General features: G+C 38.6%; 3 protein-coding genes across 5 annotated transcripts in view; 2 read left to right on the top strand and 1 right to left on the bottom strand.

The window, feature by feature from the left end:
* Window positions 1-3,761: 3,761 nt before the first annotated feature.
* On the top strand, window positions 3,762-19,381 carry LOC148852220 (uncharacterized). 3 transcript variants are annotated; one of them, XM_088946211.1, is made up of 4 exons: window positions 3,909-4,225; window positions 4,575-4,781; window positions 7,991-8,045; window positions 17,930-19,381. In XM_088946211.1, the coding sequence occupies exon 4, from the start codon at window positions 17,943-17,945 to the stop codon at window positions 19,005-19,007; it is 1,065 nt and encodes a 354-aa protein (XP_088802337.1). In that variant the 5' UTR covers window positions 3,909-4,225; window positions 4,575-4,781; window positions 7,991-8,045; window positions 17,930-17,942; the 3' UTR covers window positions 19,008-19,381. The 3 variants fall into 3 exon arrangements, with proteins under 3 accessions (XP_088802336.1, XP_088802338.1, XP_088802337.1); XM_088946210.1 differs by lacking the exon at window positions 4,575-4,781 and having other exon boundaries at window positions 3,762-4,225; XM_088946212.1 differs by lacking the exons at window positions 4,575-4,781; window positions 7,991-8,045 and having other exon boundaries at window positions 3,762-4,225.
* LOC148852221 (uncharacterized) lies at window positions 13,919-15,866 on the top strand. Its single transcript, XM_088945752.1, has 5 exons — window positions 13,919-14,172; window positions 14,258-14,544; window positions 14,966-15,153; window positions 15,259-15,262; window positions 15,376-15,866. The coding sequence occupies exons 1-5, from the start codon at window positions 13,919-13,921 to the stop codon at window positions 15,864-15,866; spliced, it is 1,224 nt and encodes a 407-aa protein (XP_088801878.1).
* A 4,773-nt stretch (window positions 19,382-24,154) lies between the features above and the next one.
* The window catches only part of ESP (separase), a 61,446-nt gene continuing 60,363 nt past the window's right edge, over window positions 24,155-25,237 (bottom strand). Inside the window, exon 28 of the mRNA XM_088946209.1 lies at window positions 24,155-25,055. Coding sequence (XP_088802335.1) covers window positions 24,541-25,055 — 515 coding nt within the window. The 3' untranslated portion in view covers window positions 24,155-24,540. The remainder of the gene's footprint in view (window positions 25,056-25,237) is intronic.

Below are 25,237 nucleotides of genomic sequence, written 5' to 3'. Positions count from 1 at the left end.
ACTGAGGTGGGGTAGGTTGCTGGTTCTGCTACAGCGGCAGGAACTGCTGCTGGTACATGTGATGTAGAACTTGTTGTTGGTACTGCTGGAACTGTTGGACCTACTACATTTGGGCTCGAATAGCCCGTACGTAGTATACCAGGTCGCTTAGTTGGTTTTGTCCTACTCCAGGGGGAACTATGGATGGTTCAACGGAGGTTGCACCCACTACAGGGGGAAGTGGGGCGTTTACAGGCTCAGATGGTTGAGCTACAACAGGTGTTGGGATCCCACCCGCGGGGAGTGGTATGGTGAACTGGCCTAAACAGACGGTTGGGAACTGAGGCTGCCCCCCGGAGACGTTTGCTTCTCTGTTTGTCCGGCGTTGCTGGAAGAAGCCATGGGTTTGGTTTTTGAGTTTTTAGGGTTTTGGAATGGAGATAGAAAGGCTTTTTGTAACAATTTCCCATAGATGGTGCCAATTGATGTGGCATAATCCAGCTACTCTTTGTTGGATACGATCTGGTTGCCAGCAGCAATGAGAACGGGGGTCCTGAAAGAAATGAGTCAGAGATCCCGGGGTGGCTCACCCGGCGAGGATACTCCAATGGCTAAGTTAGAGCATAGTGATAGTATAGAGAGCTTGAAGATGATAACAGTGAGAGAGCTAGAGAGTGAAGATTACACACACAACAATAATAATAGAACGTACCTTCGCCCCTGGGGGGGCAGGGTCTTTATACACTGTGGCCCAGGTGGGTTGGTGGAACGGTCACTGAATCCCTGCTGTGGTGGGACCTGTCGCATGTTAGGTGGTAGAAACGCCGCTAAACGGTAACACTATTACTTCCTGTCAGAACAGGGAGTTGGTGAACTAATGTTACCGTTATAAAGTACGGTCCTGCGGGATACAGAGTACAAGGGTGTGTTCCTCAAGGTTGCCATGCGGAGGTCTGAATGGTAGGCGAGCTACCTGTAGGATACCGGGCTGCTTGATAGCAAGCTTCTCAAGCTCGTGTTTAGGTCCACCCCTGACATGAATGCCGAAATGCCCTTGGGCCGAGGTGATCCCGGTTTGATCTTATGCTGAGGTATATTTGTCCCGAAGTGGTTACATTTGTCCAGGCTCGATCTATAACGAACTTGGTTCCGTTATCCTGGTCGCGATCTGACACCGGGACGATCTTAGCCCGAAGTGACTTTAGTTTGGGGCACTAGCGTACCCGAGCTTGCTTTGTAGTGAGCTAACTTATGCTAAGTTGTCACCTGCGTTGAGTCACGTCCACGTGTGATCACGTCGAGTTGTCTCTTATGTGGAGTCACGTCCACGTGTCTCCCTGTTAGGAGGTTGGGCCAAATTCTCTTTCATCAATCACCATGAATACTTTTCTCACAATGATGCTCAGATTGTTCAATCTTCTTGTAATTTTGAATCTTATGGGGGATTGTTGGAGGGAGATTCAAATTTTCAAAAATCTCTCTACTCCCTCTCTTGTGTTTGACTTTTCCTCTTCCCACTCTTAAGTGCATGGGAAGACTCCTTGTCCCACATTGCTTGGGAAAGGAGTGGAAGTAGAGTATATTTGTAGTTTTGCTCTCTCTAAGGGTAAGGACCCCTAGGAGGAGAGCACTATAGATATTCCATGCATGTGAGGGGGGGGTTGGGGGTGCTTTTCACACGTGCGTGTTGAGCCGGGCCAGGCTGGGTCTAGGCATGGGTGTGAGCGTGAGCGTGGGTACGCACGCGTTTTATACTGAATCATTTTTTTTGCTTTTGACTGGATTTGATTTCCGAATTAAACAATTTTGTGTCCATTCAAACAAGTGTCTATTCTAATTTCAAACTTAATGTTTTAAAACGTTTTCTCTTTCCTTGTTCGTGTCTCTTCCTCTTTGTGCCTCTTCGAACAGGTGAACTGTTCTAAAGAGGCTCCTGTCTGAAAGGACACCTTTGTGTCCATTCAAATCTGAGAACACTTTATAAAAGGAGTGTTGGACAACCTAGTTTTTATCAATCACGTTTTCGACTCTTTGTCTTCTCTATGTATCTGAGCATAGTCTTCTATGATTCATAGAGGTCTGGTAAGTGAGTGCACGCTTACCAGTAGCTTGTGGGCTGTTTTATCTTAGCGACCGATTTGCGATCACCCAACTGCATCATAGGGGGAAAATGTGGTTTTAAGGAGAGTGACCAAGTGTAATGACTCAACCCTCCTTCTCCCTGCAATTCCCAGTTCTAAGATTCTGCAACAACATCACAGCACTGCAAGTTCTGTTTGGAAAGTGATTACCGATAAGTTGCATTCTGCCTCCTTTATTATTTTTACAACAGATTATACCCCCTTTATTCGTGTTCAAGATGTCCAAATGATGAAACTGAAAGATTAATTTAGGTTTTCTGATACATCCGAATCAATACAAAAATCAATTAATTGTTGGACATTTTTTCTCTATCGGTTATTATTCATGGTTTTCAAATTGTTTATGATGTTGAAAGTTGAATCATGGAAGAAAAATGGTGGGGATCCTAGTAACAGGTGATTGTATTGTTGCATGAAACTTGAGGTGCTGAGAAAGGCTCTTTATCTCAACAAAGACCCTCCAAAGGGTACGATTTAAAGCTCCGATAGTAGATCCAAATATGCTGCAAAAATCCATGTCCCTAAGGTAAAGGCAAAACGGAAGACTTGTTGTAGAAGGACAAAAAGTCTATATGGGATTGTAAGCCCTTGAAAGCTTCATCACACATTTGGAGACATAGATTCAATTACAGTTTCTCTTTGCGCAAGTAAACTCAATTGAAGGTTTGCCACTCAATTTCAACATCGGTCTATGCGTTCACTGGGAGACAAGGGAAATTGGGTTGCAGATGTGAGATTTACACATGGATGACATAACACCTTCTGATTTGATGTATAAAAAGTTGTGTAAAGCATAGTGCAGGAGAGGTGAATTGTTCTATCCCAAACATGTGAATTACCCTACCTAATATTTCTCCATATAAGGCTATTTTAGCGTGGGGCTAAAATATAAAATAGAAAATCATAAACTTAGATATACTGCATTAGCCCCAACAAGAAATCATTTCATCTAATTGAAGGTGGGGCTACGACACTGTCCTAGCAAATATAGGTTGGTATTTCTCCTTTGGCAACCGAACCATTTGGCACCATCGCATCCTCAAGGGCCTCCACCCATGGATGATGGGATTTCATCTTTTACGGATGTCATTGTTTTGGGCCCATGGGTGCAAATACTCGGACGTTGCATGCGGACTAGTAAATGGGCCTTTTGCAACTGGGTCCCTAGGCGCTCGATTGTACACTAGATCCTCTGCCCTGGTCCACCAACATCCTGTGGGCCTATCGGGTACCAACGACAAAATCATCTGCCTTCTCATTGACGAATTCTTTCCCAGTTTTCCCGAATATCTGAAGTAACGCCTATGATCAGTCTATATTCCCCTAAAACCATTCTATTCTATTTAATTTAACGGCCATGCTCAATAAAATATTCCATCAACCAGGCTATGAAACACTGAGATCTGAGATGTGAGATCCCATCTTCTCTGATGGGAAAATTATCATACATCTAGCACACAAGCTCAATCAAGATAAGCGTGACTCATATGAGATCCCAACCTCACAATGACAGGTGGCAGAGTGTTACTGGTTAGACATTAGCGTGACTCATGTCAGCCCTCATCATTCCACGTGTCAATTTTAAAAGCATTCTCATAAGTCATAACTCATATGAGTGTTTTTGTACGCAACTTTGCATCTGGTACGCTCCATGTGCACGTTAGAAGAATCACGGAGCCACCAATACACGCTCCAATCCCTCTCCCTCTCTCTCTTTCTCTCTCTCTCTCTCTCCTGAAGTCCATCTCGTCAGAGTGGCGTTAATATGACGAGTCGCTCGATCCATCCGAGAAATGGAATCATAAAACGTATCCACGACCCTTCAGTCCCCCCACCCTCTCTCTCTCTCATTTTTTCTCGCGCTCTCTTTCTTTGTTTCATTTTTATCCCAAACCCGAAAAGAAAGAAAAACCAAACCGAAGCACGCAACGCAACCTTCGCGAACACAAGGGAGATCGGATGCTCGTCTCCCGCCCATAACTCTTCCACCTCGATCTAACTGTTTTGAGGTCCTCAACTCACGATCTCTCGCTCTCCAGAACCCTATCCCCTATCAAAATCCATTCATCCATCGACGCCGCTACATTTTTCGGATGATTCTTCAGGTATGCCCGACTCCGGTTTGTCTCTCAGTTCCTTTCTCTAGGGTTTCAACGCCATTTCCATTTTTAGCTTGCTCGAAAATTCGAAATTTTAATCGATTTCATGATGTTTTTGTTTGGCTTGTTTTGTTTAAGGATCTTCATGTGCATTTGTTGTCGATTGAATGAAGTTTGAGATTTGATTGATCAATTCTGACTTTTTGATTTTAAGAAAGATTTAGTATTTCTTTTTGTTGTTTGTTTGAGAAGTTTGGAATCTTTAATGATAAATCCTAGCTGGGTAAAGTTCGATTTCCCATGTGATTGTGATTTAATTAATGCCTGGTTCCGTGGAATCTGGTGGAAATTTTAGTTGTGCAGCTTCATACTTTCATTTCTATTTCCGACGGTCTCCCTGTGTGGTCCTTTATCTTGCACGTTGGTTGGAATTTCTTGAAGCGATTCATTTTGGTTTGTCGGAAGTTTGGGGCTTGAATTTTATTAAAGGGGATCCTGGGATGGGTGCATCTGTGTCTTTGTGACCAAATTATCTTGGATCTGGAGTTGCTCGAACTACGAGGTAGGTGGGTTGCTTTTTGGTGGTTGAATTAGATTTTGTTTCAGGATGGTAATCTTCTTTTCTTGTTTATCATTTGAATTCTTCTAAGTTATAATGGCTGCTGTTAGTGGGAATTCGTTTCTGCACATGGATCAGGTTTTGGGGATAGAGGGAAGTAGGAGCTACTAATGGAAGAACTGGGCATTCAGTTGAACTCTGATTTGTTCACACGGAAGCCCAGGAATTTGGACTGGACCCTGAATTTATCACTATTTTATGGCATTTCTCCCAACTTCCCCATTCCCACCAAGGAGAAATGAACAAATAAACATAAAGCAGTTTGAACATTTTTTCCTAGTCTGTTCTGATGTTACTTTCTAATTACTATAAGGAAGAGTGTTAGTGTGCTCTTTTGTGAACTTGGATTAATGTGGGAATGATTCTGTCCTCCATGCTTTCCCATTTCTTTTTGTCTTCTTACTATTGAATCTGTTTTCTTTGTGGACTAGGTCCAATAACAGGAAATTTGTGTTTTTTTTCCACTGTCCCACATTCATGGATTTATTATCTTTTGTGGCATCCAGCATCCTGACATTTATGCACTTAAGAAACCATTCTTGATTGATGGAATGACCCCATCTTGTTTGTGAAAAGTTCACACACATGGTTTTTTCCTGATAAAAGCTCCATTTTTGTCATCCCCTGGTACCAGAAAATTATCAAGAAAGAAGAGTGAACTACAACTACCAGTGTTTATGATCTATCCCGCCTATTAAAAAACTATAAAACATCAATTTTCTTTTAATATGGCTTTGTAAAATATTTTCGGAGAAGACTGCAAATGAATTCCGAAGTGCAGAGACTTGAGAATTCAATAAGATTGTGGCAGTTGCAGGAGTAGGAATCCAGATTAAAATGATCCCTTTGGATATTATTAAGATATTGGGTGCTTCCCTTGGTGCATAGGAATAGGAATAGGATTAACAAGTCTGGATGTGGTTTACCCCTTTAGTGGATAGCAGTGTAAAGATCTTAGTTGGTTTTAAAGATGTGAAAATACCTTTTGACTAGTCTTTGGAGAAAGTTCAGATATTTTGTACTTGGGATTAGTTCATCAAAGCGCTTAGGGCCATAGTGACTGCTTCACTAACTAGCAGTCAATATCCATGATGCAGTCAACTGGAAGACAGTGTAGTGTTTTAACCAACACCACTTTTATTTTTAGTTTGTTATCACATTCATGCCAAATGCTTTAAGCACTTGTGGTATTATGTGGGTGCTGATGGTATTTAAAATAGAACAAAGCATAAAATAGAAGAACAATGGAAGAGTTCTCTTAGGTCTTTTCCCAATCAATAGTGTGCTAATATGGAATTGCCACAAAACAAGGGGACCTTCAGTTTTCTTTGAGAACCTGCTGATAATCTAGGCCCTATAGATACTTGCACAACATCTTGTATTCATAGATCAAAATAATTTGTGAATGAAGTAAGTTTTAAAAACAGAGTAAAAGCTCTTGTAAAGACTATCTTTCTATGTTTGCAAAATAAAGATTGTAAGTTAAACATATATAGGGTATCACCCCCCTTCATTGGATATAATAGTATAATTAATACCTCACTATCATTCATTGAAAAAAATAATACCCCACTATCAAAATAATGAACTCAACAAATTGACCGTTAAGTTTTGGAACTTTTAGTTTGGTATTTTCTGTTTTTGGTATTTTTTCTACGATGGAGGTTTGGTTTATTTTGTACCTATGTACTTTCCCCTTTTCACCTAATAATGAAGAGTTTTACTTGATATATGAAAATGGTTCTCCATGTATTAGCTTCCACCCATGTGCTAAGTTTCTGCTAGTAACTCACTATCATGTGGCATCTTATTCTTTCTTTTTATTTGTGTAAATCTACACTTCAATCATGGTCACTTCTTGGGGAACAAGAACAACAGCTGATGATTTTTAAGGTTGATATGTAACTGATATGTAACTGATATGACACTAGATGCTCTATGGGCATTTCTGAATGTACTCTATAATATGAATTGTATTGTTAAAATATGTAATATGATATGGTGGTAAAAACAATGATATGCCTTAACAGAATGGAATGGAAAAACAAGATTCATGTAGCTGACTGCATATAGACATAGTTGGGACAAGGCTGAGATGATGATGATGACAATGTCTTAACAAAAAAATGTGTACATGTTAAAGATTTAATTAAATTTGGTGAGACGTAAGTCTTGAGAAATGAAATTTAGCTTCAAAAACTAGATATTAAAATTTGATATGATCATAAATATGAAATACCCATACCAGTAGCCGATATGAGATTTTAGGAGATGGAGGGTTGTATCCCTAATTCCTGTATCCATGTCTATGCTTGGTATCCATTATCTGGGCACAGGGCTAAAAAAGAAGGGGAAGAAGTTACAGAAAGTCTCTCAGATAAGAAGTGAGAGCTCTTTCTTAGACAACGGATGTGCTTAGAAAATGGATAAAGCAGGAGATTTGCCTCTCAGCGGAAATGGTTTGTGGGACCAGGGTGTTTTTTCCATTGTATTAAGGTAGGGGATGTGTGGGTTGGATGGATTTGCATTTTTGTTTGATTATTTTCATGTTCTGTGGTAGGGATTTTTGTGACATTTGATTTGAGTTTTGGTAGTGGTTATTGGAATGGAACTTTTCAGGATGTCATGTTTATTTGAAGGGTTGATCACCTTATGCCTAAGGGATTAGATGTGAGTGTGGTACTGTTGTTTGATGGGTGATGTCTTATCACCCTGATGTATCCTCTTTAATCTTTCCCTTAATAAAGTGTATTTTTTATTTATCTTCCAAAAAAAATCTGGCCACAATAGCTTGCTTGTTCAGAGGATCACCTTATCAAGTGGATAGGCTGGATTTGTCATGTCATTTATGTACATGGTTTCTGTTGAGGTTGTTAAGGGGGTGGAGTTACAAATCCATGCTTGAAAGCTTGAAATTTAATTCAAAATGAAAATAGACCTCCCAAAGATCTATTATCAGTGGAGTATTTTTACAATACGATTATTAGTCTAGTCCTTATGAGCATCTGTTATATGGTTTCATGTGCTCTATTCCTTATGTTTTAATGTCAAGGATGAATAGCTTTGTAGCTTTTGATGCATTCTGGGTATAAATTATTTATACTAAGCACATATTCTTAGATTAAAGTTTCTTTTGCTATTTTATCTGTCAGTTTGCTTGGGAAACACATTGAGGATTTCATATCAGAGAGTTTCTTTGCTTTTCAGGTATTATCATACTTATGTAGATTGTCATGCATGAAGATGACTTTTACAATTCTTTTTTTATTTGGAAATTGTCAGAAATAATATGATGCTTTGTTCATTTCAGTCCTCGAAAACTTCCTAAGATTCTTGTGACCCTTATAATTTCCTCTAGGATTTACTTTCAAGTTCAACTCTGACTCTGTTAGGTTGTGTCTATTGAATAATTTGATATTCACTTTAAGCTCTGCCCTTTATCTGTTTCAGTAATCTGGATTTGCTAATCTTCATTTGATTTTATCCTCATTTTATCTTTATAAAAAAAAATAAAGATATGTTACCATGTGTAGTTTGGGATAAGGCTTAGATGTTGATAATGATGATGGCTTTTCCAGCTTTCTATGTTAATATTCACATGCTGTCTTGAGTAAGTTATGGTTCTAGTTTAGTTTCTCATCTGGAGAATCCAGGATCCATTGTTATCTACTGTATTTTGTTTTCAATGACTTTAGCTTGAAATGCTTCATTTCAAGACCTGTGGAAATTCTGATTGATTAAACAGTTAATTAATTATGTATATATGTAAATGTGCATGACTTTATATAAGAGTTAAAATATTATGCTTATATACATATTAGAAGAAGAAAACTAAAGAATTAGACAAGGAATATAGTTTCAGTGAGGTAAGGACCTTGGGTGCTGATTTCAAGGCACCTGGTCTCAGGCTAAATGAGGTTCCACAGGAGTGCCATCTTGGTGTCTCGGCTGCTATAGGGCTTTAATACCTAAATGATATATGACAACTTTGGGGATCAATCTCTAGTAGAAACTAGGAAAAAGCAATAGGAAATACAAAATATGGAATTAAAAGCATACATAGAGTCACACCCCACTTCCTTACTTTTTTTTGGGTTTTATGTATACTGATTTCCCTAATCTAAACACAACCAAATAGCTTTTAGTCATACCTGTAGATGGAATGAATTCAAAATGAAGTAAAGTTTCCAGAAATCTCTCATAAAAATAATTCTTTGACATATCCAAGATTGACATGAACTTATGAATAGAAACAAATTCTAAAGCTAATGATTACAAACATGAGTTCTAAAATAACACGATTCTTTAACTTAAAAACAAAAATAGAAACCATAACAGGACTCTTTGGACAGTAGACCTTTTCTTAAAAAAAAAAAAAGACTTGACCACTTCCATCAACTCAGTAACTTTCTCAATTGATATGCGAAAAAATGCAATGTTTTTATTCTTTGACAAATTACTGAATTACCTACCTACTTAAATGACCCCAAAGTCAAGTTGAAATGGTCCATATGTCTGTTACATATGTTTATTTAGGGGGTGTTCGGTATTGTGGATGTTCCATGGACTTGGTTCTAAATGTGCCACACCCATTAGGTGTTCTTTTAGGGGTGTGGCACATTTTCAAACCATCTCTAGATGGTTTTGAAAGACAAAATATTACAATTTCTCTTCCACACCAAAATCTTATGGTTTGGTCAACTCCATGGTCGATTCAATCATTATTATTATGTATTGCATTAAATGACCAAGACATTTTATTGAAAAATTTGTTGACAATGGATCCACACCACAGAGAAAGGTCCAGTGGATTAAAAAACACCACATTTTGTGAAGACCTAGTACTAAACACCCCTTAGTGATTTAGTCACTCTTTACTCAATTATGAGATTATGATTAAAGATTGCTTGTTGACTTTTGTCTTTGTTCATATGTTCTTTTCTTGAATCTTCCATTATACTCTTAAGGAAATTGATATTTACAAACATGGATTCGGTTTTTCCCCTTTTCCTCTTCACCATAAATATTTGATTCTTTTTGAGTGCTTACTCTGTCTTTCTACTGGGTTTTGTATTTTCCTATTTTTGGGATCTACCATCTTGATCTTCTCATTTTACAGTCTAGCCTAGAATGCACTTCTCAGGTTGGCAAGAATGTACTTAATGGTCGAAAAACAATTTCTTGCCTCTCAAAAATCTTTTACATTCATTATGAATAAAGTCAGTATTGGCAAAGGAATTGTTTTGTACGTCTCAAGGCCCAAAAACAATTTTTTACCCCCTCAAAAAATCTTTTGCCTTCATTATGAATATAAAGTCCTTATTGGCAAAGGAACTCTTTTGCAAGTCTCAAGGCCCATCATTTGGGTTGTTTGCCCACAAGTGTGTGAAACTACAGGTATTTAGATTTTGGGACCACTGTCTGTTAAGATGATCACTGACTAGAGAGACCCTAGATGCTTCTCATTGGCTTGGCACCTACATGATGTCCAGGAACATAGGTGAACACATTGTTTAGTTAATAAGCTTGTTCTCTTACATTTTTTGTTGTTCATCATATAGCAAAACTTTAATTCTTTTAGTCTTGTTTTCCAAAAGTAAAAAATGAATTATTTAATAGGATGCTAGCAAACTTTGGAAAAAAAGGAAATCTTAAAGACTCTTCCTCCTAAAAGGTAAAGTATAAAAGACTATAGCAGCTTCTCCTCCAAAATTGAAGATGGGAAAAAAGAGCAAAAACTTTAAAATTAATGGTGCCAAGCCAATAAGAAGCATCTAGTGTCTCCCTAGTTAGTAGTCACCTTAACGGACAATTGAAATTTTGGGCGGTGAACTTTGAGCGGTGAGAATCGAACCAGCGGTGGAAATCATAGCAGGGATCATGTTGTCTTGCTGGTGAAGGGTTTTTTGTCTGAAGTTTTGATGGAGCGTAGAGTCTTTTACAGTAGATCAGGTGGAGGGAAGCGAAGATGGGAAGCCTCCAACAGGTATCACAGACTAGAGATGGAAGGAAGGGCTAGGCGCAATCTTTCTTACAGTGAAGTGGTGGTTGCGGGGGTTTGGCCTGCTCTTGGGGGGTTGGAGGTGAAATGGGTTAATGGTAAAAGGGTGGTTGCTACGGATCCTCAGGGGGTGAATGTGAGAAGAGAGTTTTGAGGAACTGTTTGGTGGGTAGGTTTCATTGGGGGGAGGAGATTAGGGAGGTAGAGAGGTGGGCAAATAGTTTCTAGAGGGAGGTGGGGGGTGTGAGAGTGAAGAAAATGGCGGACGGACTTTTCCTCTTTATCTATCCGTCAAGAGCTGGTGCAGAATTGGTTCTAAGGCAAGGTCCTTGGCAGTTGGGGAGGAACCCCCTTTTGCTGGACTGGTGGGGGGTAAGTGCGGAATGTCATTACCCTTACCCTTTCGATATTGGAGAGGACCTGGGGTCGTGTTGGATTAGGGTTTTCGGCCTTCCACTCCTGCTCTGGTGCCCAAGTGTCATAAGGGCTATTGGGGATGCTTGCGGGGGTTTCATAGAGACGGACGATTCCCCATTGGAGATTGCAATCTGTGAGTGGGTAAGAATGAAGATCCGCAGGGGGAACCAAATCCCGAACAAGGTTGAAGTGGTGGTGGGGGAAGTGGTCTTCACTATTCAGATTTGGAAAGAAGTTCTACCGTCTGTTCAAAGATGGAGAGGTGGAGAAGAGCCGTCTTGTGATGTCCAGAAGGAAGACGAGGAGTGTTCAAACTTCTCCAAAACCTTGGTCCTGGAAGATTGTGGCAAAAGTGAGCTCCCCTGTGTTTCTGAAACAATGCGATACAAGAAGACTGTGACGCGAGGTGCTTCTATGACAGCTGGTGATAGAGAATATGACGCAAGTTTGGGAGATCATTTGAGCCTTCTTATCTTGGCAACTTTGAATGGTCCAGATGGGCTCACCTAGGGTCCAGCTGTGAAGGAGATTCGAAATTTAAATATGGGGGCAGCGGGTAGGTTTTGGGAGCTGAAGCCATTAAAGACTTAATTAGAGAGTGTCTTGCTGAGCTCCAACTGGCACCTAGGGAAGATCCTGCACCAGTGAGTCATCAGCCAGCCTCCTCCAATTGGGTCTCAAGGGGACCATGATACTTCGGATGAAGATTCTGGGCCTTGAGTGCTTTACCCAACCCAGCTGGCTCTTCAATCTTTCAACCTGGAAATTGGCCTAGGCTCAATGGTTATAATGAGCTCAGTCCCCCCTTTGCTAGATGGGCGATAATGTCTCCAGATTTCAGTCCTCCGGTTGGATGTTGTCATCAGGGTATGGGTACTAGGGAGGCTTGGGATTCTCAGGATCGAAGGGGGATTGCTTCACGTAGGGAGAAGAAGGGTGGAGGGGGGATTTTGGACCCCAACGGGTTGTGAAGTCTTTACCGTCCCAATCGACTGCTTTGGAAGATGAGGTTCAGTTAAAGTCCAACCAGCTTGTGGTCTGGGAGAGGAAGAGGATCTGTTGGAGGTGGATCCATTAGTGATGGTGGCCGCATATTCTCAAGTATTAGGTGGTGGAGGTGTTCTTGAGGGTGCTGGGTCAGAGGTGGAAGGTTGCTCTTTCAGTGTAACTGATAGGGGTGCTGCCTTGGTTGGGCACCTCAAAAGATCAGCAATATGTTATTGGATCAGCCGAATCTGGTAGGGGAGCAGCTTGAAAGTGCTTCTGGTTCTTCATGGGTTTCTTCTAAGTTGTTGGGATTGGGAAAGTTTCTAGGGATCTCGCTAGAATGTTTGGAAGAGGAAACAATCAAGTACTTGGAGGGGGTAGAGAAAAGAATGTGTTTGTTGGCTAGGGGGAAAGCTGCAGTAAAGAAGGGGGTAATAAATCTAAAAGAAGTAGAGAATTTCTACGTTTGACGTGGAGCCTTAATGAGAAAAGCAAGCAGTAGTGAGGGGAGTTTGAGGGGGGAGAAAGGCTTAAGTGCCAAGTGTTCTGTTAATTTTAGTTTGTTTATGGAGCTCAAGATATTATCTTGGAATGTTAGGGGGTTGGGATCGGGGAGAAGGAGGCTTGTAGTATGTGATTCTCTGAAAAATTCAGGTTTAGAAGTGGTTTTGATTCAAGAAACTAAATTGGAAACTATGGAGGCTGAAGTGGTTAAAAGTATCTGGGGGGAGGGGGAGGGGGAGGTTAGGTGGAGGTCAAAGCCGACAGCTGGTAGTGTAGGTGAGTTACTGAGTATGTGGGACCTGACAGTTTGCAACTTGATTTCTCATCAGATAGGAAACTTTTCAATTTCCCTTGTCTTGAAACTCGCAGATGGTAATGTGTGTCAAATTACTAATGTGTATGGCCCTAATGACCGAAGCCGGAGGGAGGAGGTTTGGGAGGAATTGGCTGTAGGTAGTCGAAGTCTTGCTTTTCCTTGGGTCATTGGTGGGGACTTTAATGTCACTCTTTCTGGGGATGAGAGAAGCTCGGGTGGGAGAAGATCAAGGGATATGGTGCAATTTGCTGATTTTATCAACAGATTTGAACTTTAAGATTTACCCCTTCATGGCAACAGGTTAACTTGGACCAACAATCAAGACCTTCCTACTCTAGTGAGACTTGATAGGTTTCTGGTTACTTCTAACTGGGAAGATATTTTCCTGGAGTTTAAGCAGATTGCCCTTCCAAGACTGTTGTCAGACCATATTCCTATTCAGTTGGCTTGTGGTGTTAGAGTGAGAGCAAAAATTCCTTTCAAATTAGAGAATGCTTGGTTTGAGGACGATTCTCTTGTTCCTTTGTTGAAGTCTGTTTGGGAGGATTTGCAGGTGGGGGGTACTAGTTCATTCATCTTAGCAAAGAAATTGGAGGCCATTAAAGCAAGACTAAAGATTTGGAAATTGGAGAAAAGTTTGAGTCTGGATACTGAGAAGAAGGCTCTCCGGAGTCCATAAAGGAGATTGACACAGGTGAAGATTTAGGCCCTATTGCTGAGGAGCTTAGATTAAAAAGATTCCAGGTTAAGTTGAAGCTTGACAAATTGGCAGTGGCAGAAGGAATTAAATGGAGGCAAAGAGCCAAAGTGGCTTGGCTGAAAGAGGGGGATAGGAATACACATTATTTCCACAAAATGGCAAATGCCAAAGCTAGAGCTTCTGTAATTACCAGGCTGGAGGGAGAGGGCAGGGTGGGTATTACTGAGACTAATATGAAGCTTGTGGCAACTAGCTTTTACAAGAAGCTGTATAAGGAATCTTGGTCCTTCAGACCTTTTCCTAGATTCCTTTCTTTTAACCAGTTGAGTGATGAGCAGTCTTCATTCATTGAGAGAACTTTTTCTAAGAAGGAAATTAAAGAAGCTATCAAGTTGTTGGCTGATGAGAAGTCTCCAGGGCCTAATGGTCTTACAAATCTTCTCTACTTTAAATGCTAGGATGTTGTGAGACAGGATATCTTGAATGTTTTCTAGGACTTTTTTGAGAGGGGTGGGTTCATTGCAGAGAAGTCTGAATACTACCTTTATTACCCTCATTCCAAAGATTGAGGGTGCAGTGAATGTTAAGGATTTCCGGCCGATTAGTCTGCTACATAGCTTCTACAAAATCCTAGCTACGGTTCTTGTTGAAAGATTGAAAGTAGTTCTCGGTATTGTTATCTCAAATAACCAAAGTGCTTTTATTCCGGGTAGGCAGATGCTAGATTCAATTCTTATTACAAATGAGCTCATTCATTCTAGGAAAAAAGAAGGTTCTCCAGGTTTGATTTGTAAACTTGATACAGAGAAGGCCTATGATCATGTTAACTGAAGATGTGTAGACCTTGTGCTTCTTTAGATGAATTTTGGGTAGAAATGGAGGAATTGGATTAAAGTCTGTATCTCTTACCCAAAGTTCTCATTCTTGGTAAATGGACAGTCTGCAGGTTTCTTTGATAATTCCAGGGGTCTTAGGCAGGGAGACCCTCTATCTCCTCTCCTATTTATGTGTTGTGGAGATCATCACTCTTTTTTTTGTAAGAAGGCTGCTATGTTAGGGGAATGGGAAGGTTTTGCAATGGTGCCGGGGGGTGAGAGTGAATATTCTTCAATTTGTAGATGATACATTCTGTTTTGTGGAGGCGTCCCCCTCTCAGGTGGTGTTAATCCTTGGGATTCTCTCTTGGTTTGAAGTGATTACAGGTCTGAGAGTTAGTTGGAATAAGAGCCAACTTATCCCAGATGGACAGGTTTCCAATTTAGCTGAGTGTGCTGGTATTCTGGCTTGTCAGATTGCATCTCTTCCAGTCAAATATTTGGGTCTCTCGCTTGGGGTGAGTGGTGGTTCCTCTGCTATCTGGAACCCAGTTATTGAGAGATTGGAAAGGAAGGTGACTTCTTGGAAGGCTAAATATCTATCTTTTGGGGGGAGGGTGACTGATTAAGAGTACCTGCAATCTGCGTATCTACTTTCTATCTCTGTTTTCCATTCCTAGGAAGGTTGCAAATCAGATTGAAAAGCATCAAAGGAAATTTCTTTAGAGAGGCTGGGAGGAGGAGAAAAAAAGTGCACTTGGTGAGTTGGGAACAAGTTTGTCTCCCCAAATCTGAAGGGGGGTTAGGTATAAGGAAGCTGAAACCATTTAACTCTGCCGTTCTATGTAAATGGATTTGGAGATTTGCTGTTGAATCTGATGCTTGGTGGAGGTCTCTTATTGCCAGAAAATATGGTGTGAGTTGGGGCAATCGGAGAACTAGGGATCCCCCTCCTAACTGGGGTATCTCACTGTGGAAAGGGATAATGAAGCATTTTCCAGATCTGGCCAGGGGGATCTCAATCAGGGCTGGTAATGGTAATAGGACCAAATTCTGGAAGGACTCTTGGTGCACAGATGCTCCTCTTGCTGAGTCCTTCCCACTCCTCTTCCAGTGTGCTTCAGACCAAGAGGCCTCAGTTGCTGGGTGCTATAGTACTTCTGGTTGTTCAGTTCTTTGGACTCCCTCTTTTCGAAGAAATCTCTTTGATTGGGAAGTCGATGAGGCAGTGAATCTCCTGACCTGTCTCCAGTTTCAAGAGTTGGATTATAGCTCAGGGGATAAGTAGCTTTAGACATGGAATTCTGATGGGATGTTTTCAGTTAAATATTTGGCTGCTATGCTTGGTAGGAGGGGTGTTCCTGATTTCCCAGTTCAGCAAGTGTGGAATCCCATTAGTACGACTAAAGCCAGTTTCCTTGTTTGGACTATGGCTCTTAATAAATGCCTTTCCAAGGAGAACCTTGTGAGCAGGGGATTTCAGATTTTGGACCTATCTTGCAGCTTGTGTGGGTGCAGTGCTGAATCTACTGATCATTTGTGTATTCACTGCCCATTCTCTGCTCAGCTGTGGAACCACTTCCTCAGCTCCTTGAAAGTTTGTTGGGTGATGCCGAGGTCGGTAAAAGAGCTGTTATGTGGCTGGCATGTCGTGGGCTTGAGCAAGAAAAAGAAGACTTTATGGAAGATGATTCCAAGTGCTGTAATTCGGTGTATCTGGACCGAGAAGAATAGAAGGGTGTTCAGTAATAAGTTTCTAAGTCTGGAGCACTTAGCTCAGAAGTTAGTGAGCAAGCTGATTTCTTGGTTGTCTGTGGCGGCAGATTTTAGAAACTGTAATGTGTCAGATGTACTTTTTTCTTTGTCTTGATGGCTTATGTAATTGCTGAATAGATCAGTCAGCCTGTTCAGGGACTGATCTCAGCCTCTTGTGTGTATTTCTTTCTCAATAAATATTACTTTACCTTTTCCAAAAAAAAAGTTGTTAATAAGCCTTGCCTAATACTCTACACAACAGAATTGCTATTTTAAGTTGATGATAATGTCAACTAGCGCTGTAAATGTACTAGATCAATGAAGCAAAAAAATGTTGGATCAAATGGTGTTTACCTGGATCCAAATTTGATCTGTTGATATTTGGTGTGGAATTGAATCTTATCTGTCTGATTTATATTTGACTCTAATTGGTTCGGATATTGGATGCCATTAATAAATTATACTAAAAATTATCAGAATATTATTTATCATTAATAAAATTAATAGAAAGTACTTTGGTATTGTATATCAAGAATAAAATGACTTGAAAATAACTTCTATGTGACCTATGAACTCGTAAGCATATAACATTGAAACCAACTTTACTAATATTTACATATTAATATAAGCATATATTTAAAGATCATTGGATTGAGTATTATTTGGTATAAAAAAAGAAATATTGGATGTTATTGCTTGATCAGGGTGAATCCTTACTTGATCCAATTATAAACAGATTGAATTTAAATAAAGTAAAAATAATTAATACCATTGCAGTCCTAATGCTGACCTAGCAAAAAAAATATTCTTGTTGCAGTCAGTTAAATTTGGATTTTAGTTGTCTAGGTGACTGCCTAAATTATTAATGGACATCTTTGTACTATTTCTCTAGGTGACATTTGCTCACTACTCTTTAGGGTGTCATCTAACTTATGTGGCGCCTGGGAAAACCATTGACACATCATTTGAGTCTTTCAGGAGAAGCATCACTTCAGGATTTCTAGTTTTGCACCAATGGTAGCAAAGCCTACTGTTTATTATCAAAAAAAAAAAAGTAGCCAATCCTACTGTAGTGCCCTTCTCATGCTTCTGCCTTCCCTCGAGTTTTTCTGAGTACTGTTGCATGTAATAATGAGCATATGCTTGTTGTGGTGCTCAAACAACTAAAATGAATTGGTGGACTAAATTAATTTGGTATCAATACTTACGTAGTGTTTGTGCCAGCTTCTTGTGTAGTTGCCTGTCAAGTAAATTAGTGAATTAATAATAGACATTTTTTAATTATATACCAGATAGTCTGGACTTTTGAGGTTACATATTTACTCAATCGGGGTTTTTGAAGTTGCATATTTACTCCTTTTCTTCAAGTTTCTTTCTACTTGCCATGGAGTAAAAAGAGGAAGCTCAAAGAGTTTTGTGTTAAAAATTCAAGTGGAAGATGCAGAATTGTTTTTAATTTCTAGTTTGCACCTTGTATATATATTTTTCTGATTTATTTATCTTCTTTTTTTTTTTATATTTTTACCACTTATTCGGCGGCACTTATTTTTATCTGTCCTGATCAAGCCTAACTTGTGGAATGTCTTTGCCTATCAGGAGTAGCTTGGAGATGGCAAGGAGTTCCAGGGGTCGTCGTAGACTTGCTTCCCGCCAATACAGGTCAAATCCATATCCATTGCCATCTTGCCAGCGGGAGGTAAGGGAGAAGGAAATCAACCAAAAACAGAAAGGCTGCAACGTCTTGGAGAAGAAAGACTGGGAGGATGCAACCTGTTCGGTCTGCATGGAGTATCCTCATAATGCTGTTCTCCTCCTCTGTTCCTCACATGACAAGGGCTGCCGTCCATACATGTGTGGTACCAGCTATCGCTATTCCAATTGCCTTGATCAGTTCAAGAAAGCCTACACCAAAGTAATGTCACCTCCTCATGGGCAAGCATGGCATGGTTCAACTAACCACACTGTTGGTTTGAATCCGGATTGGCCTAATGAGAAGTCTGAAGTAGTGGAGCTTTCATGCCCTCTCTGCCGGGGCCAGGTGAAAGGATGGACAGTGGTTGAAGCTGCACGTGAATATCTCAATAACAAAAAGAGAAGCTGTATGCAGGATAACTGTTCATTCATAGGAACATACAAAGAGCTCAGAAAACACGTTAGGGCAGTCCATCCATCTGCACGACCTCGTGAAGTAGATCCCATACTTGAGCAGAAATGGAGAAGACTTGAGCGTGAGAGAGAGCGTGATGACGTGATTAGCACAATAAGGTCATCAATGCCGGGGGCAATGGTCCTTGGAGATTATGTGATAGAAGGGAACCATTATGGCTTTGATACAGATGATGGGGATGCTGACGAGGATGATGGGAATTATGGGTTGCACTACAATGACAACTTATTCAATTTTGTCTTTTTCTTGAGGCACCAAGCAGGAGATGGTGTCAGTTTTAGTACAAGGTTGAGGCGGCTTGACAGGGGTCTTCATCGTTCATTGGATGAAGATGGCCGTGGTGGAATTCCTCATGTCACAGCTGGTGGTAGTTCAATCAGCACAACTGATGGCAATGATGATGACTTACCAGTTGATCGCCGTCGAAGGAGAGTGGTGGAGCTGGGTAGATCAGAGAGGAGGCTGAACCGTAGAAACCGAAGAAGGGCAGTTATAGATATTACCTGAGCGAGAGATGACTGGGGGTGGTGGGGGTTCCCTGGGGCTTGTTGGTTTGGAGCATTATTTGGGTTGGGAATAGGGGAATGGGATGTTAGGTTTTTAGTTGATGGATCAAGGCAATTGACTGTCTTGTTCCCTACATAAGTGCATGGTTATGCCTCATTTATTTATGTGGAATAGTCATGTGATAAAATGACTAGTAAAATTGGGAAAAAGGAAAAAAAGTGATTTCTTTTTTTTTTTAAATGTTGTGTTTGTAACATTTCCTTTTCTGTTCTTTAGAAGAAGCTCTTGATACAAGGGGAATTTCCAATTGCTACATTGTTTCGTTAGGGCTTTTGTCAAAAATATTATCTTAAACTTTCCAAATTTGTTCTTTTTCGTTCTGGGATTATTGATTTTATTAATCTTTAACTAGTAAAAGAAGGGGCAATCCAGTGAACGAGTCTCTCACCAATGTGGGATCTGTGGAGGGACAGATATATTCAGTCTTACTCTTACCCTTGCACATACAGAACTGTTTCCAAGATATGAACCCTTTTCACCCAAGTTGTAAAATTTAATTAGTAATTATACATCAATTTGGACATACAACCGGATGACAGCATTTCGGAGATTATACTTGTTGAGGATGCAGGGCATGCAGCCAAGCCAAGGTTCAGATTATCAATACAATATATATATATATATATTGGTTTCTCGGTGTTGGGCCGAAGGGCACAATACTTTAACTGAATCCCACTGCATGAGGCTTTTAAAGTTTTCTTCCGTATCCAACCGATGCATGGATAAATTTTGATGTAAATATAATTTTGTATGAAACTGTATGCTTTTAAATTTAGTTAAAATATAATGAACTGTGTATATTTAATTCCCCTATTAACATGAAATAAATATTCGCATATAAGTTGATTTACTGTTTTTTTTACTCCAATGTGCAAATTATAAATTTATGATATATTATTTAATATTTATGCACATTAATCCACTGTAGGTTTACCATTAATATTTTAATTTTGGATGTTTTATGCATATTAATTTGTAATAATATGTTGATGTGCATTTTAAATGCAACACTGAAATTAGTTGGAAGTCTGGTATGTTGATAGTAATGTATTATTTTATGCATGCCACTTTTAACTATTTACAATAATGCCACTAAATTTATACTTTTTTCATATTTGTTAAAAATTGTCTTTATCTCTTATTTTATTTACAATCGGGCCATGTTGGGCTGTGCCGTGTGGATTGTGCTTCCCTCCCTTGAAATATTTTAAGAAGTCGGCCTGGCACAGCCCTCGACCCAAGACTGCATAGGCTTGTGTCATGTCGTGGGCTGGACTGGTCCGCGGGCCAAGTTTTAGGCCAAGACTTAACATAAATTAAAAAATAGATAAAAAATTAAAAAGATATTAAAATTTTATTTTATATGAATTTTGATGTATACAATTGTTTATATATGCAATATAAAATTAAAAATAAAATTATATAGTATATAGTTATTATATATAATATATGGCCCAAGCCCATGCGAGCTTGTGCTGTGCCATGGGCCAAGTCTTAGGCTAGGCCATATATATATATATATATATATATATATATATATATATATATTATTTTGAAAAAAAATAATGAAAATTTTAACATAAATTAAAATAAATAGACAAAAAATTAAAAAAGATCTTAAAATTTTATTTTATATGAATTTTGATGTATACAATTAAAAATAAAATTATATATATTATAATTATTATTGGGCCATGAACCGGGCTAAACCATGTTTTTATAAATTAAAAAATAGATAAAAAATTAGAAATTTATTTTATATGAATTTTGATATGTAAAATTGTTTATATACGAAATAATAAAATGAAAATAAAATTACATGTTAATATATTATATAATTATTGCATATAATATATGGCCCAAGCCCACTTGGGCCTGTGCCATACCACGGGCCAGGCTGGTCCAAGGGCCAAGTCTTAGGCTAGGCCGAGCCACGAACCTATTTAAGCCATGTTTTTATTTAATTTTAAAAAAAGTAATAAACATTTTAACATAAATTTATAAAAATAGACAAAAATTAAAGATCTTAAAATTTTATTTTAGCCCAAGCCCATACGGGCCCGTGCCATGCCACAGGCCAGGCTGGTTCGCGGGCCAAGCCTTAGGCCAAGCTGAGCCACGAACAGATCTAAGCCTGTTCACGGATTTGGTAGCCTAGTAGTTCAGCCCAACCCATTAACAACACTAAATTAATCAATTAAATAATTTGAGATAGTCTTTACCAATCTTGTGTTGATAATACATAAAGCTTTATTATTTATTTACTTATTTTGCTAAATTATTTAATTAGTTATTATTGCTACAAAGTAAGGCATAGAATCATGTATATATTTATATATATTTACTTTCTCACTTGATTGTCTATTTATCTCATTTATTTTATAAATTTATTTATCTATTAAATTAAATTAATTATTATTTAACTATTTACAATTATTCCACTATATAAAACAAAAATACAATGACAAAAGTCATCTCTCCCTCTCTCTCTATTGCCCGATAGCCATGAATATATATTTATTGTTTTATTTTATTAAATTATATATATTATTATCCATAAATTTTTTTTATTTTAAATAGATTTTTTTTCCAATAAACTTTTAATTAAAAAATTTACCTTTCACAATTTTTTTTTCCTATATAATAATTTACCTTTCACAAGCCGCAACGGCAGGGCCCCTCCGCTAGTATGTATATAGCAAGAGTTGTTTAATTCTAACTGATGGATTTGTTACATTTAGGTGACCTTTGTTCGTTACCATTGTTTATATCTGAAACGTTTTGGATTGATTGATCAATAGAAATCGCTAAAAGCATTATTCTGTCTACCATATTGTAGTGCTTTGCAAGCATACAAGTCTCTTCAAATTGTGTTAACTCTTAACCTTAGGTTGCAAATTTAAAATTTAGCATCAATCCCCATAAAAGGGCCATCCTCAATTTTCATATGATCATATCACCTATGCATGATACGGACCTCAAGTAATAGATGCTCTTGTGATCCAATCGGACCTGGACCCATCCCATCAGACCTGGGTAAGAACTGACCTGATGATATGTTCGACTAAACCACCACCAGATTTGATATGAACCAACGATGCTCAACTAAACGACCTGACTTTCGATTTTGGATATACCCAGTTGGATGTTGTTAAAATCTAATACCAGAAAACGAGACGTCTTAGAACAGGTCCAATAGGACAGACCAAGTGCCACCCAGGAGAACGGGACCCAGTTACCCAGATCATGTCTGTAACTGTGCGTATGTACAACAGGTAACTGTGTAGGGCATTACGGTCATTCAGCACAGTTGTTATTGCGAATTCATTTTGGCTGCAAGTCCCAGGTTATTTGATATAAGCAATCAAATTTTGCCATGTCATGTTCCACACTCTTAAAAGTTAAGTTCGAGATTCTCCTAAGCTTGAGTAATGCGGCAGAATCAAGGTTTTAAATTTCGCAATGTATAGGCCGATACGTCCCGATACGTATCGTTTCGGAAAGATACAGGGTTTTAAATTTAATTTTCTTCTTCTTTTTAAATTTAAATTTAAATTATATCTTCTCTCTCTCATTAATATCAAATTTAAATTTAAATTTAATTTATCTCTTCTCTCTCATTAATATCAATTTTAATTAAGTCTTAAAGTTTGGAACGTCACTAAATGCTAATATAATTTAATTAAATGCTCATTTAAGTTACATTTAATTGCAGCATTTAATAATGTCATTAATGTTATTTAAGTGAAATAACTTGTTAAAATTCACAAACCAATTGTAACAAGTTTCGAACCCAAGTCATTTGCTTATAACAATAATTAATTGACCATTATGCCAACATTAATTACTTATTAAAAAGACATGCTTTTTATACTTAATCTTTCTTGCCTTGGTGGATGTTTCCCGACAAATGCTATAAATTTGATTATTAATATTTATATAATAATAAGATGAATACAAGTTATATTGATTTATTAAAAATTAAGGTATATATTAACTTGTATACATAATAAATATTATCTAATTCTATATATAATAAATATTAGTATATATACAAACATTTTAGTTATATTATTTTTCAATGGTTACTAATTATATCCCGATACTTTGTATAAATCATTAAAAAATGCTTTTTATGTTTAAATAAATTAGTTATACTCACATAAAACTCATTTTTATTATTGTTCATATTTTTAAGGATTTTTTTTTTGGATTTTCTAATGCATACAAGTGTATCTTGATGTTTCGTCTGTATCTATACGTTTCCAAAGCATATCTCGGTATGTCTCTTAAAATTACCTTTCTGATACACCTTGCGTTTCCGATACTTTGAAACTTGGGCAGAATTCGATTGAACAAGCATTTTCAGTTACGACGAAAGTGAATTCTGCTCATCTGATAGTAGTTCAGAGTTATCACATCATAAATAGTTGAGAGAAGCCTATTTTCGACACCTAGAAAACACTTGTATGAGCATTTTCAATGGACGCATCATAAACATTTGAGAGAAGCCCATTTTCAAAGTTATCACCTCATCAAGTTCCATCTCACTAAAATTTGGGTTGAAACAACTTGAGTGACTACCAGTTCGAGAGCCTAAATCAACTTGTATGAACATTTTCAATAGAGAGACTACACCTAGTGAGAACTTAACTAACGCAGAAACCAGTTGATATCAAGATGAAAATAATCCAAGATTTACCAATAAACCTAAAGTTTTCAAGATTTAAGAACACAATAGCACATACAACAGAACAAATAATCATGGTTTTGAAAACTGGATCAGACTGGATGATCGAACCGGTTGACCCATGAACTGTTCAGGCAATCGGTCTGCTTCACCCTAAAACCACTCATGGGCCAAAAACCATTGATTTGGTCAGCAACCCACTGACCCGGTCAGTTGATCCGTTAACCCAAAAAACAGTTTTTGGCCGCTTTTTTATATTTTAAATCAAAACAGGTCATCCGTTCATACCGAACGATCGGACTGTTCAACCTGGGAACCATCCCAAAACGGTTCTGCGTCCAGTCCGGTTTTTAAAACCTTACGAATAATGGACAAGAATAATTGTAAGAGAACATGCTAGAAAAAATAAAAGAATTCTTTACAGTTTCTTTTTATTGACATTAGGTGTACAACAATCATTTATCTGGTACCTTTTAGACTCTTGCGAACAAGATAGCAGTTGCATAGGCATGCCATATGTGACCAGGAACCGCACCTTGAAGGGGAGACGACAAGATAGTAAAGGGGCTTATGAGGAATTTAGGTGGATGAATATAAACAAGTAGGGTCATGAAAGAAAAAAACATATACACACGAGCTGCAAGATGTAACAGGAACCAGGACTATACAGGATCACATGCTGTGAAGAACCAGGACTATCGATGATATCCTTTAGTACAAGGCCAAGGGTGAATGACATGCAAATCCTTTACCAAACAAAGCTCAGGAAATACCTCTGTATTTTTACAGATCCTTCTTTTTCCCAATAGCTGTTGGGACACCATAACATACAGGAGACGCCCCAATCAAGAATGGCAGTGTGCAAGCCTCTCGGGCTTGACTCATGAATGATCCAATCTTAGGTCTTTGTCCAGAACAATCCTTACATGTATCACTAGATGGAGCTTCTTGTAACTTCTTTCTTCTGCCTTTCTTTGAATTTTCCATTGTTCTGCTTATTCTGAGGGACCCAAATTCATTTGATACTAAATTACATTGGCCACAATCAATAGAGGAAGTAGATCGTTCTTGCAACCAAGCGGCAAGCATGGCTCTACCAAACCGGTCAATATCCTTGTCGGTCACTTCCCATAGATTAGCAACAATGGCAGGGGAACCAGCTAACAGGTATGAGAGAGGAGCACCTTGTGGTGTATAACACCCCATGAGAGAGAGGGAGCCACTACTGCAGCCCATTAGAACAGTAGCAGCACATCTTTCCAGTTTCTGAATCTCATGTCCAGATATATACTGTGTCCCTGTACCATCAAATGTAAACAACTCAATCAACTAATACTGGAAAGGAGGAACAACAGCATGTAGGTATAGTGCTAGCTGCAACAGGCTAACAATGCAAGGAGAGGGGATAATAGCCTATTTGGATGTCATGTGAAAAGAAGTAATTATATTGTGAATTTTCATCTGCATTTAGGACAAACTT

This window comes from Nelumbo lutea, chromosome 5, assembly GCF_056320005.1.
Source record: "Nelumbo lutea isolate HS-2025 chromosome 5, American lotus-T2T, whole genome shotgun sequence".
In the NCBI taxonomy this organism is placed as follows: domain Eukaryota; kingdom Viridiplantae; phylum Streptophyta; class Magnoliopsida; order Proteales; family Nelumbonaceae; genus Nelumbo; species Nelumbo lutea.
Note: the sequence above shows the minus strand (reverse complement) of the source record. Positions and strands in the feature narration are given on the sequence as shown.